The sequence below is a fragment of the Panthera onca genome, chromosome A3 (assembly GCF_046562875.1).
Source record: "Panthera onca isolate mPanOnc1 chromosome A3, mPanOnc1 haplotype 2, whole genome shotgun sequence".
Lineage (NCBI taxonomy): Eukaryota > Metazoa > Chordata > Mammalia > Carnivora > Felidae > Panthera > Panthera onca.
This window is the reverse complement of record NC_138341.1, coordinates 98,483,659-98,502,665: the sequence shown is the minus strand read 5'-3', so window position 1 is coordinate 98,502,665 and position 19,007 is coordinate 98,483,659. Positions and strand designations below refer to the sequence as shown.

General features: G+C 39.7%; 1 protein-coding gene across 6 annotated transcripts in view; it reads right to left on the bottom strand.

Moving 5' to 3' along the window:
* Positions 1-19,007, bottom strand: part of KIF16B (kinesin family member 16B) — a 289,905-nt gene that overhangs the window by 224,544 nt on the left and 46,354 nt on the right. For all 6 annotated transcript variants that reach the window (XM_078444288.2, XM_078444289.2, XM_060611715.3 and 3 more), the window contains 7 exons: positions 16,608-16,724; positions 14,188-14,285; positions 13,288-13,397; positions 10,524-10,666; positions 8,870-9,038; positions 8,548-8,679; positions 7,416-7,591 (listed from right to left, as the gene is read on the bottom strand). In XM_078444288.2, the coding sequence (XP_078300414.2) occupies positions 7,416-7,591; positions 8,548-8,679; positions 8,870-9,038; positions 10,524-10,666; positions 13,288-13,397; positions 14,188-14,285; positions 16,608-16,724 (945 nt within the window). The remainder of the gene's footprint in view (positions 1-7,415; positions 7,592-8,547; positions 8,680-8,869; positions 9,039-10,523; positions 10,667-13,287; positions 13,398-14,187; positions 14,286-16,607; positions 16,725-19,007) is intronic.

Below are 19,007 nucleotides of genomic sequence, written 5' to 3'. Positions count from 1 at the left end.
AAGAATTCATCTGTTCTGAATACGCACAATGTACAAAATTCAAAAAGAAGCATAAGTCTTGCTCAATCACAGGCTTCTGAGAATTATACATGTTGATACATCCAAATGAAATTTAGTTTCACTGCTGGATTATACTCCATGTGTGGTATGGCTAGCCCTTTCTTTATGTGCGTTGCAAAGGTATAAAGATTGACACGCGAATGACAAACACCAAAATCTGGTTAGAATTGGGACAAGACACAGAAGGGGAAGCACAGGGAGCCAGGTGGGGCACAGAGGGGCTCTGACTGTATTCGGAACTCATAACCTGAGAGGTAGGGACATAGTGCTCCCTAGGATGTCATCAGAAATAAAAGAAACGGGTCATATAAAAGGCACAGTATGTGGAGGGGGCGGGGGTGTGAGGACTTCGGGGTGGCTCAGTTGGTTAAACATCCCACTGTGGCTCAGGTCATGATCTCGCAGTTCGTGAGTTCGAGCCCCGCATCAGGCTCTGGGCTGACAGCCTGGAGCCTGGAGCCTGGAGCCTGCTTCAGATTCTGTGTCTCCCTCTCTCTCTCTCTCTCTGCCCATCTCCCACTTGTGCTCTGGCTCTCTCTCAAAAATAAATAAACATTAAAAAAAAACTTTCAAAGATACAGCAGAGGGGATATAGTCAATGATATTTTAATAGCGTTGTGTGGTGACAGATGGTAGCTACACTTGTGAGCAGAACATCACAAGATGTTCAATCACTATGCTGTATACCTGAAACTGTGCATCAGCTATACTCAAGTAAAAAAATTTAAAAAACAAAAAACAGAGAGGGTCTTCCTCCCTCCCCATCCACAGGCAACCACTTTTTCCCAGTATGCTGTGTAAACCTGAAGTCATTCTGGTCATATGCACGCATATTTTTGTTGTTTTTTAAACAGCACAAACACTAGCAGAACACTATTCTGAATACTGCCATTTTCGCTCAACAATATATTCTGGAGAAAATTCAGTACAAATAAAACCACTTCGTTCTTTTTAACAATTCCAATTCACCATACAGTATTCCATATATGTATACATATATATATACATATATGTAGACAATATTTGAATATTCAAATCATATATCCATATGTATGAATATTCCATAATTTATGTCAGCACTTTCCTAGTAATGGAAATGCAGGGTTTTTTTCTAATCTTCTGTTTTACCAGCAATGCTGCAAACAGCAATCCTATACCACGGTCTACCATGTACATAGGTGTATCAATAAATTCCTCCAAAGGTATTTGTGAGTCATTTATATGTATGTTTTTTGTTTTAACTGCCAACTTCTCCTCCTCAGAGACTGTAGCATTTTTTTTTCATTATTATTTACATTTCAATTTCTATTCAAATGAATGCAACAGCCATAAGTGGTCTTCGTTGGCTCAGTTAAACTTTCAGGCTGACAAGATTACCATGGGCCACACTCCACATGGACAGGACAGCAAGGTCCTCATGAAGTCTCTGCAACAGTCCCCACAGCTGTCAGGAGCTACCATCTGTAGCCCTCTCGAAGGGCTGAGATTGAAACACGCACCTAGGGGGCTCACCTTGGCCTAGAAGCCCCACACCCTGCCAGAGGCAGCATCTCTTGTTCAGGCACACCCTCTAGGGTCCACAAGAGACATCCTCAGTTACAAGAGTCACTGCACTCAGGGAAACCCAAACCTATGGCTTTCCACCCACATTTACAGTTTATATATAGTCCGTCCTAATCCAGATGCAATTCTCCTATTAGGGGCCATTTTTATCATTGGAGATGTTGTCTGGTGATAAAGATGGCCTCCCACTTTTACCCAGATTACGGAGAATAAAGCCAACAAGATAAGCACTAGTAAAGGAAATTCATCCATAGTGGGAAAAAAGGAGTTTTGCTAACACATTACTACAGCACATTATTGCAGCACCTAGCATGCCGTCTTGCACACGGATGGTACTCGACAAATAGTTGCCAGTGAAGAAATGCAGGTGGCAGGCTTTATTATGCCTGCACAGTTTATATGTGGCTGACAATTTTCACAGCAATTAGTGACCCCTTTATAACATGGCTAATTTCACCGACTCTGCTATAGGGATTTTTTCATCTATACTCAAAGCTGAAACATTCCTACCACATCATCAACTCAGCAGATAATCACCGACTGAACACATGCGGGTGGGCGGGCTATCATGACCACTAGGCCTTTTGGTAAACCCACCTAAGTCCTCTTAAAGGAAATATCTGGTCAAACTAAACCATTTTCAATTAAATTACTGTTTGCAAGGTGTCCATTTAGAAGAAAGACGTTCGGGACTAAATAATACTCAGGTGAAGTTCATGTGTTAAACCAATGGTAACTCGGCATCACAACTGCAGCAGCATCAACTCCACCAAGACATGTATAAGCACCTGTCGCCTCCCACCCGGGCCAATATACTCTGCAATTAAGCATTTTGATCTTTGCCCATCTGATACGTTTTCTAAGAAATGTGAGGTATAATTTACATGCAGCAAAATACACAGCTTAATGACTATGTATCCATATCCGTATATTTTCATCTCACTGTTCTTAATATTTGCATTTACTGTATTTCAAGGGACATTGAATATTTTTTCATAGACTTAGAAACCATTTGAAACTTTTTCCTGTGAACTGTGCTCATATTCTTTATTCACTTTTCGGTCAGCTTGTGATCTTTTCCTTATTTTTTTTTTTAATAGAAGCACTTTTGGGGGCACCTGGATGGCTCAGTCGGTTGAGTGTCAGGTCATGATCTCGCAGTTTGTGGGTTCAAGCCCTGCATCGACTTTACCGCTATTAGCACAGAGCCCGCTTTGGATCCTCTGCCCCCTTCCTCTCTGCCTCTCCCCCACTCACTTGCTCTCTCAAAAATAAATAAAAGTATTAAAAAAAAAAAAAAAAAAAAGAAGCCCTTTTCACAATAAGGAAACTTGTGGCACAAGTTGGTGATCTATTTCTCCTGGTTTGTACTGATTAGAGCAAATTTTCATGGTGTTATGTAAATATGCTACGTCCTTCCTTACCTTGGTCTATGTGAGCTCTCATGAAATGAGACAGAGGATTACAGCTCCCTGTGGCAAATGTTTGGCTCTGTCTCCTGCTATTTCCTATAGTTTTTTGGGGTTTCTTCTTTATAAAAGTTGATATGTTTGATTTTAATTATGAATTACACTCTTTGCTATAATAAAGTGCTTTTTTGTTTGTTTTAGAGAAAGAGCACATGAATGACGGGGAGGGGGAAGGGAAGGGGGAGGGAGAGGGAGAGAATCTCAAGCAGGCTCCACACTCAGCACAGAGCCCAAACCAGGGCTAGATCCTATGACCCTGAGATCATGACCTGAGTCGGACATTCAACCTACTGAGCCACCCAGGCGCCCCATAAAGTGCTTTTTTAAGGTATGCATAATATATATAAAATGTAAAAACAACATAATGCTGTTTTTGTACTTCTTCCTTTCCCCTCTGAATTACCTAGTAGGCCTGTGTTCATTCATACAAATATCATAACAGTTTCCGTCTGTGACCTTCCTGGAGATGTGTCTTAAAAGTTTGCACATGATGACATTTCTATTATCTAGCTACCGTTTAAAGTTTTTCTGTGACTCCAGCTATACAGATGAGAAATTCATCCTATTTCCATTTTAGTGTCCTCCTTTGCTTCCCGACTTTTCTGGCTTATTTCCTTTCTATATTGTTTAATTTTCTCATCTCCAGATATATCCAAGAGAAAAAGAGTTCACAGACGTTCTCTCTGTCAGCTTTAAAGTAGAATTCTGAAAACATGCTTTAAATATAACAAAAGAGAACACTTGAAAGGACAAGCGATCAAAATACTCAACTTCATTGATCATCTGAGAAGTGCAAACTAAATCCTTCTGTAACATAAGAGTGCATCCGTCAGATGGTCACAATGAAAACTGGACAGAACCCAGTGTGGACAAGGGCCTGCAGCAGCGAGATAGGGCACTTTCGTGTGCTCATGGTAGATGTAAACCAGTACAGGCACTGTAAAAACTGTCTGGCTAAAACTGAGCATATGTACACCTTCCGACCCACCAACTCCACTCTTAAGTATAAACCTAACAGAAACGCGTCGGTACATTCGCTAAATGACATGCAGAAGAAAGTCAGCAACAGCACTTAATAGCCCCATAAAGGAAACTCCCCAAATGCCCATCAAAATTACACTGGATAAATGAGTTGGGACACACTTGTGTGATGGAATACAATATAGCAGTGAGAATGAATGGATCTACAACTATATGCAACACCATGGATCAATCTCACAAACACGACATTGAATGAAAGAAATGAGACCAAGAGTATATACTACATGATTCCATTTACATAAAGAACAAAAATAGGCAACACTAAAACCTAATCTATGCCCTCAGAAGTCAGGATAATAGTTACTCTTGACAGAAATGGCAGGCAGCACCTGGAAAAGGAATATCAAGGGGGTCTTCCAGGATGCTGGTAATTTATGTTCCTTGATAGGGACGCAGGTTAGATCGGTGGATCCAGCTTGCGAAAATTCAATAATCTGTACACTTACAATATGTAGTTTCCCTGCACATAAATAACTCTTAAATACAGAGTTCATATATATGTATATATACAAACAACTACACATATCTGTGTATTTCTCTGTAGTAGGAGAAACAAATACATATTATATTCTTGTGCTTCATTTACTTTGTACTTTTGAAATTCTGATGCATTTGACATTTTGCACTGGCAAATACAAAAACTTGTTAAAAGGAGTTTTTATTTAGCTGCCCTTAGCCAAACAATGGGACTTTGATTTGAATAACCATCTCAATGAACCATGGCAGCATTTGGAATATTGTAGGAATAGAGCAATGTTACCAGAAAAAAATTATACAGAGATTTTTAATGGGTACTTAAGAACACCTGCTTATTTTACTGAGCATCACAAATTTAATTAATTTAGGATAAGCCTGTACTGTCCCACAACAATTTATAGTTTCATAGTGTGATAAATTGTTTTAAATTGGACTCCTGTTTTTATTATAACATATGAAGTTAACCAAAGAATTTTATCTTCAGTGTGTTCTAAAATAGACTTAACTATCTCTTCCATCCTCACCCTCACCCACAAAAATACTCCTTCAATTACAGCAGCAGCCCTCAGTCACGAAAGAAGATAAAAGGCAACTGGCTCACACAATACGTCTCAAGACATCCCTCAGACAGAATATGGAAAACTTTTAATAAATTAAACTTTTCTGTCTGTATGATAAGGCTTCCTTCAAGGATTTCCTCAGGTTCATTTAAAAAGGCTCATCTTGGGGCACCTGGGTGGCTCAGTCGGTTGGGCGTCTGACTTTGGCTCAGGTCATGATCTCATGGTCCGTGAGTTCAAGCCCCGCGTCGGGCTCTGTGCTGACAGCTCAGAGCCTGGAGCCTGCTTCGGATTCTGTGTCTCCCTCTCTCTCTGACCCTCCCCCATTCATGCTCTGTCTCTCTCTGTCTCAAAAGTAAATAAACGTTAAAAAAAAAAAAAAAAATTTAAAAAGGCTCATCTTTCTTTTCCTTCATTGCCGCAACTTAGTAAATCATTAAGTACAACAAGTCGCACCAATAATCGTCCAAATACTTCCCTTCACATAGAATAGTGTGGGTGATCCTATCAAATCATCCTTAAGTGTTCACTTTAGATAAATAAAAATTTTATGACACTGAAAAAAAGATCCCATAGGGTGCCTGGGTGTCTCAGTTGGTTAAGTGTCTGACTTCAGCCTAGGTCATGATCTCGCCATTCCTGAGTTCGAGCCCCGCGTCAGGCTCTCTGCTGACAGCTCAGAGCCTGGAGCCCTGTTTCAGATTCTGTGTCTCCCTTTCTCTCTGCTCCTCCCCTACTCATACTCATTCTCATTCTCTCTCTCTGTCTCTCTGTCTCTCTCTCTCTCAAAAATTAAGAAACAAACAAACAACAACAAAAGAAAAGAAAAAAAGATCCCAATAGCATGGTATACAAATTAAAATGACTATCATGTCCTAAGTCAGGGGAGCCTGATAATATCATATACAGCTGGACTATTCATTCTGGCAACTTGCCTTCACACACAGGAAAGGTCCACATCAAAAAGTAAAATATATGTAGAATGTTTTGTTTTGTTTTGTTTTGTTTTGTTTTAGAGAGAGAACACGCGCCAGTGGGGTAAGGGCAGAGGGAGAGGGAAAGAATCTTAAGCAGGTTCCACGCTCAGTGCAGAGCCTGATGTGGGGCTGGATCCCACAATCCTGGGATCATGACCTGAGCAGAAATCAAGAGTCGGTTGCTCAACCACCCGACTGAACCACCCAGGTGCCCCTATATGGAGATATTTTTAAGTGCAATGAAGAATTCCTACTCAAATGCTGTCTGCCATCGGACGGGAATAAACTGTCAGGTACATTTCAGGATGCAGGAAACTCAGTGAGGTTTTCATTCTGCCAATAGTTTTAAGGGTCAAACCACTTATGGTATGTCAAGGGCTTCAAGGGCCATACATTTCTAGATGAAAAGCTGCTCTAGAGAGGGCACTCTGCATCTAAAGAAAAGCATTTTTTTTTTTTCAAATAATACCTTTAAGACATCCATGTATGGGTTAGGAAAATGGGAAGAAATGTATCTTTGTTTATTTCTAACTCAAATCTAAGTCCAATATTTTAAAAAGCTATCCCTGATTTTCTTTCAAGGGTGGACTTTCTTTACAACAGTATCTAAAACCCATCAGAACCTAAGTCACACTATTCATTAAAGAACGAACATAACTCTGTATGCACACTACACAGATAAGCAAGTTTACTGTGAAAAAACAAGGACAAAGGCCCTTCACTGGAATCCCAAAACATCCCGAGGTGAAGCCATTTGACAGTCAAGCAAGGCCTCAAGGACATCATCTCAGCCAGTTACAGGTGTGTCACACATGTCACTGTATCACCATAACCACCTCTGTAATGGGCAACACAAAATAGATTCAGAAAGGTCTTCAAACAAGTCTTTCATTCTGTAAAAGTACGCTTTCAAACCATAAAATGCATGGGTAGAATTTTAAATCTTACTCCAAGCACCTCAATTTCCTTCCACTAATGGAGATTATGTGGCTAATCCTATTGCATGCTAAATTTCCATCCATAATTGATAACTATTAGATACTTAATCATTTCAGGCTTCGTGGATGAAATCTTACACAAAGAGCCCATAATGAATGCAAAGGCCAAGGTGAGGGTAATGTAAAGGAGACTGGCTAACTCATTCAAAGCTTTACCTAGCACTTATTTACTCAAATCAATACAACGAGTGCGATAATTGTCTCATTAAGATCTAGAAATAGATGTCATTACTTAAAGAAAATTATCCATAAATCTCAGAAAAACCCAACCTGATTCCCTTGAGCAAGCAGCGTTTTCAGTCTGGCTATTTCAGCACGCAGCTCACGGATGAGTTTGACGTTGGCGTCCTCATTAATAGTAGGCTTGTTGATGATGTTTTTGGCTCTATTTGCATAGCGAAGAGTACTTAGGGTTTCTCCATAATTGACATCAGCAGGTGAAATGGCTGTGAAGAATGAATTCAAAAAATAATTTATCCAGCACTCCGTGTTTCATTTAACACAAAGTTGGTTTGTAATTTAAAAGTCAGATTAACCCCGGGTCATTGGATAGACTAAATATTCATTGCCATGGTAATGAATATTAAAAATTATCTAAGATTTATAGGAAAGGTGCTCACTATACCAAATTAAATGTCATTTTGCTCCTCTTAAGTCTAGAATCAGCTAGCTATCTAACCAACTCTAAAATGAGATACGAGACTTTCCACCGTGCTTTAAGTAAGGAGTTTTCTCTGTTGAAAATATAGGAAGAAGATTTTAAGACTATTTGTACTTCTCAATACTACATAGAAATTAAAATACTTTTAAAAGTTCCGGCAAAGTCTACCACCTGCAAAAATCCATGGTATTATTACTTTTCAAAAGAGTCAGTAGATGAGTGAATTCTTCTCCTCTAAAGCTTTGGTTAACCACTCCCCTGAACCCCCACCACAGCCTTTAGGGTTCAGGTAACTAGATAGTTGTATCTGGAGTACATACCCTAGGTTAGATCCCTTTTCTCTACCATAATGCATGGCCTGGGGAATGGGGGAGACACAGAGACAAGAAGGGAAGAGGAGAAAAGGCAAAAGAAAGTGGGGTTAAAAGTTTTTGAGTTCTTCCAAGCAACTGTCTCCCCTTTGTACATCTTTTTCTGTTACACACTTCTTCCAGTGAGTGAAAATGCAGGAGCATTTGCACAACACATGGCAAGTTTATCTAACTAGGAAACAGGAAAGAGAGTTAATAATATGATAGTGTAGACAGGGATCACAGCGATTTTCTTCAAGATAGAAAAACTATTATCTTTTTTAAGATTAAAAAAAAAGGCACTATTTCCTAACGAGATGCTTTAAACTTACACATCTAGTTAGTTCACATAAAACACTATATGCTGGGGACAAGAACTTGAAATTCTTACTGGCGATCATGATGGTTTTAGAGTTCCCGCCAAGGCTATCTTTCAACAGCCAAGTCAAAACAGAATCTCTGTAAGGCACAAAAACTTGTTTCTTCTTCACAAGAGGGTTTGCCGCGTCCTGAGATAAATCGGCTGCACGAAGGAAGAAGAAAAAGAAGAAGAAGAAAAAAAAAAAAAAAAGAGTAAAGTTTTTTCTCTAATTTGGCTTCAGAAAACCTTGAGGCTATCCTCTCAGACTATAACACAAACATTATACATAATTGCTTTGTGCTAATACAGTACCACGAAGAGTAAGAGGGGCAGGGGACAAGCAGAAACCCACCTAAGGCAGAAATGACATTTCCCAGAGTCACGAGGGATTTGTTAATATTCCCCCCTTCCTTCAGTCTGACCCCAGTGGCACCGGTGGCATCCGCTCGCTCACTTCCAGCAAGATCGACTAGGTGGATCTTACTCACGGTTTCACACGGCATTTCAGAATCAAATTTTGCCTGTAGCAAAATATAAAAGCAAAATTGAAGAGGTGTAAAGAGCCCTGATGTTGTCTGTGATACAAATTCTAATTATTTTCCACTTCTCACTGTGATCTCTCGGGGTAGGGTTTGGGGTTTTTTTGTTTTTTGTTTTTAATTTTGTTGTTTCGTTGGCCTTCTTACTGGTTATAGAAACTTCCAAATGAAACTGAATACACCAGAAGTCTACCATATGTAATTCTTAAACTTTCTGAAGATATCTGTTCCATTACTCAAATCACTCGGTCATTCTCAACAAAGGCTTACTAAGTCTGACTGTAGTAGAACAGGACACAAGTCACTGTGGGCACTCAACAAAGAAAGTAGAAGTAAATAAATAAGTAGTTTTGTTCTCATCTAGAGTCTTCAGCATTCCAAGCACAATGGCTCTCCAAAATACGATAAATGTAGACAGTTATTAAAAGACCATTTGACCATTATTCAATGTCAAAACTTGTTTCACAAATTATAAAACACTGAAAACCTTAAATAGTGTATTCCTTGCTTCTGAATTCTACCAAAATCTTACCTTCCCAACGACTTTTAACCTACATTTAACAGTCTGAGCCAAAATGCCAAAAAGAAATTACCATATTTTGATAGAAATGTAAGCCTCTTAGAAACCAGAGGTGGCCATATCCTAACTCACATTAACCAGAAAGAAGGAGAAAATCCAAAAAACTACAGTAAATCATAAGCAAAGATGTAACAAAAGGTAAAGATGTGGAGCATTTATTAAGAGTTGTTCTGACTGATTTTTGAGAATTTTTTTTATTTTCTTGGTTCTGGGATTCCCCTCCTGAATAAAATACTATTTTTTGTATCTGATATGTTCAATGGCTAACATAGGCCAGGACATCCCCAAACTCCTAACACACGCTTAAGTCCCGAGAGGACCCTACGTGTTTGCATTCATCTGTTCTACTGGCCTAGGTCTTAAACTATTTACCTTCAGTAATTCCACACACAGTCACAACACACCTCACCTCATAATCAGAATAGTTCTTACACTGGTACCTAAAAACGTTGGTTGCCTTTTAATATCATTCAAATAATCATAATCAACATTGTGGGGCGAGTGCCATGGAGCGATAATGTACCACAATGAGTTACTCACCTTGGCCTCCAGCTGGTCTGACTTGCAATCCATTATCTCCCACAGAGCTCACAACACTGAAAACTTTTGCTTAATTATGCAAAAAGCAAGTTTTTTCTGTCTAGAACAGGGCTGAGGCCTGCTAACTATTTCTTGAGGGTACACATCTGGACATTTCAAATGACGGTGCCTGTAACCACGGAGAAACTGCACACAACACATGTTCGTCTCTAATTAACAAGGAGATGACAGGCCTTCACCTTTGCCTGCTGCTGCTCCTGGTTCAACAATGATCGGTCCTCAGCTGGTGCTAATCACCAAGTAAAGACCTCGAGGATGGAGCCAGCCGGCCCCCCAGCTGTCCTCACCTGAGTGAACTTGATGGTGAAGATGGCATGAGACCTGCTACTGACGTCGTTCATCCCAGTCGCTGCTGTGGTTCGGTTGATATTTCCTGCATCCATGAGTTCTTCCACATCACCGTAATTCTGTACTAAATGTTTGGATAAATCTGGGAAACAAGCAGAGGGCGGGGGGGCTGAAGAAATCTCCCTAATATATGATAAACAGAATAAGAAATTTACCCCTAGGAAATAACACACAACTGTACAAATTTGCTGACTTGTTTAAAGATCTTGCTTGTTCCTACAGTGTGGCAGTTTATAACACAGACTCGGGGATCAAGTCCTACTCTGCTGCTTACCAGTGGACTTACATGGTTATGCACAAGTCACTTAACCTCGCTGAGCCCCAGTCACCTCTGATAACGTGTACCTATCACATAGGGTATTTATGATAAACGTTAGCTATTATCATCGACCTCATGAGCATTAGTTATAGCAAGGGAAACGTAAACACTAGCTTCGTGCAAAACCTGAGAGCATTTTTTTTAATCCTTTAAAAAACGTGTCATTCATTTTGTGGGAACATTCATATGTTTCGAAAATCAAAAGCTATGAAAGATATACTGTGTAAAGGGTTTCCCACCACCCATCCTAAACCCACTTCTCACTTCTCTGTGTCAGACAACCCAATGTAATTAGTTCCTCCATACTCTTCTAAAAATAACCCATAGATATGCAGGCAATTACATACATGGGTGTGTGTGTGTGTGTGTGTGTGTGTGTGTGTGTGTGTGTAATTCCATTTGTATCCTGCTTTTTTCTATGTAATAATATACTGAAGAATATTCTGTATCAGTTAAGGTGATTCTTCACTCATTTGTATGACTGCAAAGTGTTCAACTGTATGCATGCACCATAACCAATTTTAACCAGTCTCCTGTTGAAACTATAGATGTTGTTTACATTCTATTCGCAATTACAAGTCACGCTGACACAAATAATCTTGTACATAGGTCTTTTCAGATATGTGTGAATATTTCTGCACAAAAAAAATTCTTAAGAGGCAGAAGTTCTGGATCAAAGCACATTTGAAATTTTGGTGGATATTGCAAACACCGTCCTCCATAGAAGGCAATTTACACCCAGCAGCAGCAATGGATGAGACTGTCTATCGCCCAACACTGTCTTAGGCTTACTTACATCTGCCAGGGATAGGTAAGAAATGGTATCTTGAAGACTTTTTTATTTTGCTTTTCTCTGATTATGAGTGAGGCTAAACATTCTTTCCTTCATTTAAAAATCATCCATATTCCCATTTCTGTGAAGTCTATTCACATCTTTTGTTCATTTGTCTACTTGGTTGTTGAGTCTGTTGTTATTGGGTTATGGAATCTCTTTATTATTGGGAAATTAGTCCTTTGTCTGGAACTTGGATGGAAAAGATTTTTCCTACTTTTCAAGTTGTCTTTTTACCTTGCTGACTGCATTTCTGCCAAATTTTTATTCTGTTCTGTTTGTTTGTTTTTTACCATTTCAAATTTAACACTTATTTTATGGTTTCTAGGTTTTAAGTAAATTTTTAAAAGACTTCCTTTCTGCAAATTTCTGAAAGAAAAAATTAACCCACAGTTTCTTGTAGCCATTTTATTGGCTATTGAAAGTAGTCACTTTCAATATTAAAATATTTTTTCCATTTGCCATTTATCCTGGTACAAAAGCTGAGTTCTGATGCCAATTTACTTTTTTTTCCTCCCAGACAGCTTAACCACCAATATTTGTCCAATGTTTGAACATCAGATTTATTAGAAACTAAATCCCCATAAGTATCTACATCATATTCTGGATGTTTTCCTCTGTCTGATTATTCTGTCTCCTCATAAGCCAGCTTTATAATATGTTTTAACATCTGATAAGACAATTAAAGGGAAGCATGAAGGCACAGTTAGCCTAAAAGCTATTAACAATAATAGCTATTCTACGCTCCACAAAACAAATACATAGTTATGCACCTTACTTTGGGCATAAAAGGCAAAATTTTCATTGGAAATTTAATAAAATGCAGATGGGGCCTGTTAATACACCTGATGTCACCAGGTGAAAAAGACAACCAAAACAGGAACACCTTTAAGCCCATGACCAGTTCTCAGCCTTGCCTCCAACGAGACGCAAATGCAGGACAACAGCCACAGGAAAGCACGTCGGTGATTCCTACAGGCCAGCCACAACTCAACACCTATGCCAGGAAGTTGAGAGGAGCCAGCCTATTCATAAATAATTAGCAGGGGCCAGCCCTTCCCCCACCATTACTTGTGACGTTCCTCACAAGTGTCTGTGACGCAGCTAGTGTGTCACAACACAAATGCCAAGGACCGCAGCACAGGAAACTCTGTCAACGCTCTTCTCTCAAGGTGAGAGGTCTTATAATCTCCATACAGTCATAAGCCACCATTAAGGTCAGTAAAAATATACCGCTAAGACACAATGCCCCTTAAAGAGGCAGACTATAGGGTTGGTTATCTTGCCTGAGAACAGGAAAACAAGTTTCCAGAGAGTTCTTATTCTGGAAGCCAGAGGAAATCTATTGGCAAGCCCACAAAATCAGTGAATGCTCAATGAAGTATAAATTCTTACTAGTGATAGCTGTAGTGATGGCACATGTCATCTTTGCTATAATAAAATGCCAAAGATAAATCTTTTGCATATCGCCATTATCTCACATTTCCCCCTGAAACCACTGTTCTTACGGAAATTCCCAAGAAGAACAGAGCTGTGAGATACTTGCTCTTACCCTCCACATAAGGTCCTTCTTTTGGATGCTCTCGGACTCTTAAATTGAAGGTTTTGGATGACTTCCGCCTAAGTAGATCTCGCACACGTTCATTATAAATTTCTAAGTAGCTAAAAATTTTAAATAGGATTGAATTCAGTGAAATAATTTCAGACAGTAATAACAACAAAACAACAACAATAACAGCTGCAACATACCTTTATAGACAGTAACCATATCTATCAGGTACCATGCTTAGCACTTTAAGTGGATTACTTCATTTAATCCCTACAACAGTCCACAAGTAGGTACTGCTATTATCCCCATTTTACAGGTTACATAGTGGAGGTGTAGAGTGTTTTAAACAACCATTCAAGGCTACACAGCCACTGAGAGGTTGGGCCAGCCAGAAAGACCTCTGATCGCCGTGTCTGTCCTCAAACCCAATGATGAGACTGGTTCCCCACAAAGGTTTTATTTCAAGGAGGAAAAAGACTCCTCATCCATCCAGATTTATTTTAAGATTAGGTATACAGTGATCCTACCAACACAAAGAATAACACAAACCTTATTTAGCTAAAAGAACAAGGCAAGTGAATGGGATACACACTTCTAAGTTGAAAGCTCGCTCTTTCAGATAAACATCCTTAAGTTAGAGTTTCTGACCTAGAGGGATTTTTTTTTTTTTTTTTTTTTTTTTTTTTTTTGCCAGCCTCCCAAATCCTAATCCAAATTGCACCCAAGAAAGTCACTGAAAACAGACGTGTTTTAAGCTTTACTTCCAGCTCCGATAGTACAGGAGGGGAAAAGGCAGCCTCTCCCTTCAGGAATCCGCAGGCCTTATCTTTTATCTACTTCTCGAGCCTAGAGAGAAGCTACAACCAAGCTCACATATTCAGTTACTCAGGCCACGGGCCCTACCTGACTTCAGTTCGAAAAGATGCTTCATCCCATCTGGTGGTTTCATTTATTTGACTGAAGAGCCCTTCACAAATCCGAGGTATTAAGCCAGAATCGCCCTGCAGTAAAAGAGGAATGTCACAGCTGTCACTTGAAATAAAAGCAACTGATGGCTGAATCTGCAATTTGCCAGAGTGGATTCAGACTCAAGGGGCCTGCATGTCAACCCCAGGCCTACCACTGCAGGCCCCTGACACACCATCTACCCCCTCGGGACTGCTTCCCATCCTCTGAAATGAAAGGATGAAGCTTTCTAGCTTCTACATGCTGGGTCTAGGGTAATGTACAGCTATCAGCTGTTAATCAGTTGAATCCTGGCTTGAAAACAGATCTATTCCTTAACTTTTAAACAAGATGGTCTACAGCTGTAGAATAAATGTGGAAAAGCTCATAAGGTCAAATGACCAAAGAAGGTGAAATATATGCTGGGCAGAAAAGAAAAATACCTATGAAATCTTCGTAAGCACTCAAAGTAGCTGATAAGTCTTAAAATTTAGGTGACAGGACCACATTAAAACATGTAGTGTATCCCTCCTTTGATGCACTAATCCCTACACTGGCCTTCCTAGACAGATTTTAATAACATCATATTACTTACACAATGCGGGCATCTTCAGGAATATTCATGTTTCAGCCAGCATTAACAAGCGACAAACCTCAGAATGATGCTAAAGATGAGGCCAAGTATTCTCGCCAGGAAACCAAAACTTCAGAGCTTCAGTGTTTCCCTCCAAAGACCCTCTCTACCTTCACCCAACATTCCCCCAACCCCAGCAAAAAAAATAAAAGAATTAGTGGGGCGCCTGCATGGCTCAGTCGGTTGATCATCCGACTTCAGCTCAGGTCATGATCTCACGGTTTGTGGGTTCGTGAGTTCGAGCCCCACATCAGGCTCTGTGCTGACTGCTCAGAGCCTGAGGCCTGCTTCGGATTCTGTATCTCCCTCTCTCTCTGCCCCTCCCCTGCCCATGCTCTGTCTCTCTCTCTCTCAAAAATAAATAAACATTAAAAAGAAAAATTAAAAAAAAAAAGAAAAGAATTATCTTTACAGCTTTAAGAGATTTTTTTCCCTTATACCATTAAGTTGGTACCAATTCTTATCAAGGAAAACTGGGCTTTTCACCATATTTTTGTTCGTCCTTTAAAAAACAAAATAAAAAGGAAGACCCAAACAGTACTCAACCGAAAGGTCAGAGTAAAACAGGTGTAATTTAGGAGTACTTTATGAATGTTTAACTTAGGCAAAATAGCTACTAACAAATCAACATGTAAATTTCATTTTTTTTACAGAAGGTTTTTTCTTTTCTTTTTCTTTTTTTTTTTTTTTTTTTTTTTTTTTTTTTTTTGTGTAAAGGCACAGTGGGAAACTCAGAAGGGAGAAGTAATGATAAAAGGAAATGTGAAACTCCTGACCCTAACTGTTTACTCTCCTATTTATTCTTCCGTTCTCTTCAGCATTGAGGATTCACAAGACAGCATCCATCTACTTCCGTAAAGGAAAAGGCTGAATTTAAGAAGCCAGGTCACAGGCACTCAAATACTTTCATCTGGAAAGACCCACCCTCCTTTAGGAATGCACTGCCACTACCTTCCATGAGCCACCAAACTTGCAGCACTAAAGACACCACGTGTCTGCCAGCAGGAAGCCCTGTGACCTCCTGCTCGCACCTCCACATCTAGAACTGGCCACAGGTCTGACAGGCAGTGAAGAGAGTTTTTACTGGGACATAAGTAGAACACACAAACACTACCTAGATCTGGAGAAAACACAGAACGAGATAAAGTTCCTGCAATAATGTATAGCTTTTACTTTTCCATATTTTGGGGTAAGTATAACTTTAATGTCTGTTAGTTTATACAGCATAACTACTAAACTCTACATACTCCGTAATTACATAGACTCCATACAAACTACATAATTCTCTTTTGATGTATATGCTGGAGTTATGTAGTACCTTCCCACCAGAGAGTTAGATTTTCTTTTTTTTTTTTTACATTTTTCTTGGGGAAAATATGTTTTGAATAATTTTAAAAAGAACAGAGTTCAGTAATTTTATTCAAACTGTTGTGTTGGCAGAAAAGAAGAATAAATTACTTGTGGGCCCAGCATACTTTTTTGATAAGATTATAAAGCCTTTAAAAACGGAAAATGAACTGAGACTTGCATCCATTATTCATGCTTATAAACTTAAAACTATTTCTAATTTAAAATCTCTCAAAGGAAATTTAGTCCAACTTATTACTGAGTTTTATCTTATTGCTAAAGAATGATCAGAACATGAAAAGCAAGTTAGTACAGACCAAGTAGATAAAAGAGATAATTCTATCAGTCCAAAGAGAGATAATAAGAAATTTTCTTCCCACAGTGTAAAACAACGTACAGAATTTCCCATCATAGTGTATGACTTTCCCGATCCAGTTTGCCCATATGCAAAGACACAAGCATTATAACCTTCAAATGCAGACTTCACGACATCTGTGCCGAGGGTGTTGAAAACCTGAAAGCAGGAAAAAAAAAAAACACAAAAGACACAATTACCATAGATTTTAGTAAGAACCCCTTTAATGTTGACAAATATTCTTGAATGCTACTTTCGTCTTGCAAGTATTACACCACATAAATAAAATCATCGCACAACTATTAACAACAGAGTATGTATGTACCTCAGTTTTTAATCAAAAGGAAACTTTTTAAGGAAGAAAAAAGCAACCCCATCCTTTTTCCTACTTAACAAAAAATTCCTGAATGTAAACAAGGCAAAATGACAGTCATGTCTAAGAAGCAAAGATGCTTTTAAAGCATGATGATTTACCATTTCAGAATTAAATAAACTTACAAAGTTATGCATTCTATCAGAGCTTCCAGAAGCTAAATATTCAAAACCTAAAAATCACTGCAGCCAGAAGCTATTGCCCAAAGCATGCCAAATCAATACTGTCATTTGAAGAGTCCGGCTATTCATCAAAATAAGTCTCAGAAGGTTGAGTGATGGGTGGGTGTGAATGAGGCTGGGAAGGCCAGGCTCCCCTGAGTTAGAGTCCAGATGCTTTCTCCTATTTGAATATTGGCCTCGGATGGAGAAGGCAGGGACAGGAACTGTGTGGGGTCTGGGGTTGTGCCTACACTGGCCTGAGACCGTGTCTGATGCACCACTCAGCTGCAGTGGGACACTCTGGGAAATGAAACAGGATGAAGGACAAATACTTCGCCCAGACAACTGATGTCAGTGAGGCCAATCGACATGTGTGGCCATCCTGAGTACACCCAGTTGGGAAGGGGACCAACCAAAGCTGTCCAAACCCCACAAACCTTCACGTTGCCCCTTTCCCCTGTCAGAGAGGAAGCATGATCGGGTTCTTAGAGCCAGGAAAAAGTGAGGCACTGTTTTGTGGAGTCACCACAGTCCAAGGTGGGAGCCTCATTAACCCCTCAGGCATGTTTAGTCCATGTGAGTGACGCTGAATCAGCTGAACTTGAGACCCATCATCTCCCCTTCAGGGTTCTAAGCCCTGCAGCCAGAACACCCATCCTTAGACAAGGCTGATAAACACTAGGCCCCTCAACCTCAGCTCCACATAAACTATCCCTGCTACTAACACAGCTTATCATCCAAGGACAAAATATAAACAAAGTCAACTGGACTTTAGCTTTCTTCAGGTACCATCTTGCCGCCATCTTGCTTGGACTTTTTTTCCTCAGTTTCTCGGTCAAAGATTTCCAAACTATCATTTCAATCGAGTCACTTCCAAAATGACCAGTCTCATTCATACTGTTAATTTGTATCCATTTCAGCTCTAAGAGTGGATATTTTCTAGTCCTATTCTCAAATTCTGATGACTTATTCAACTCTCAATGGTAATAGCAGGTCACAAGGAGTTCACATATTGGTCCTCATAAAATGCTACAGGGTGAGTAAGCATCACTTAGATCCATTTCTCAGGGGGAGAAGTGAGATGAGTGAACATACACAGTGAGTGGCAGAGATGGGATTTGCACCTGGGTATTTCTGACCCCAAAGCCTGTGCTAAACCCTTCAGTGTCCTCCTCCCACACCCTCAACATCAAGCATGAGGCCCCAGTCCTCCCTGAAAGGACCTCCTCCCACAAACCATGAAGAGGCAGAAGCCAGGAATCCCAGGGAGGCTCAGGGCTCCAGACTACCTGTCTAAAATCAGTTTTCACCATGGTATATGGAACATGAGGAAAAACTCTAAATATTTCTTCAATTCTCTTTGATTAAGCAAAAAATAAAAATCATACGTCATTTTTACCCTATCATGGGGTGCCACTGGATAGGAAGTACAGCCTTCCATAAAGTTCTCAAAGAATAAAAAAAGGATCTTCTGTAATACCTTTGTCTGAGGCTAAAACAAACTCATTGAAAATATATTTAAACCAAACCCCAACGTTTTCAAAATAAAATTCTTTCCCAGGATTAAAAATCCCACCCACCAGGCTGCCTATGTGGCTCAGTCGGTTAAGTACCAGATTTTGGCTACGTCATGATCTCACATTTGGTGAGTTCAAACCTTGCATAGGGCTCTCTGAGGTCAGCGTGGAGCCTGCTTTGGATCTTCTGTCTCCCTCCCTCTCTGCCCCTCCCCTGCTCACACTCTCCTGCACTCTCTCTGTCTCAGAAATAAACATTAAAAAGAAATGTTTATAAAAAAATCCCACACACCATTTTACTATTACCTATTTCTCCACAAAGCCAACTCAGCTAGATTTCTCCAACAGATCTGGGGGCCTGGAACAGGAGGAGGAGGGTCCTGGTGCTGGT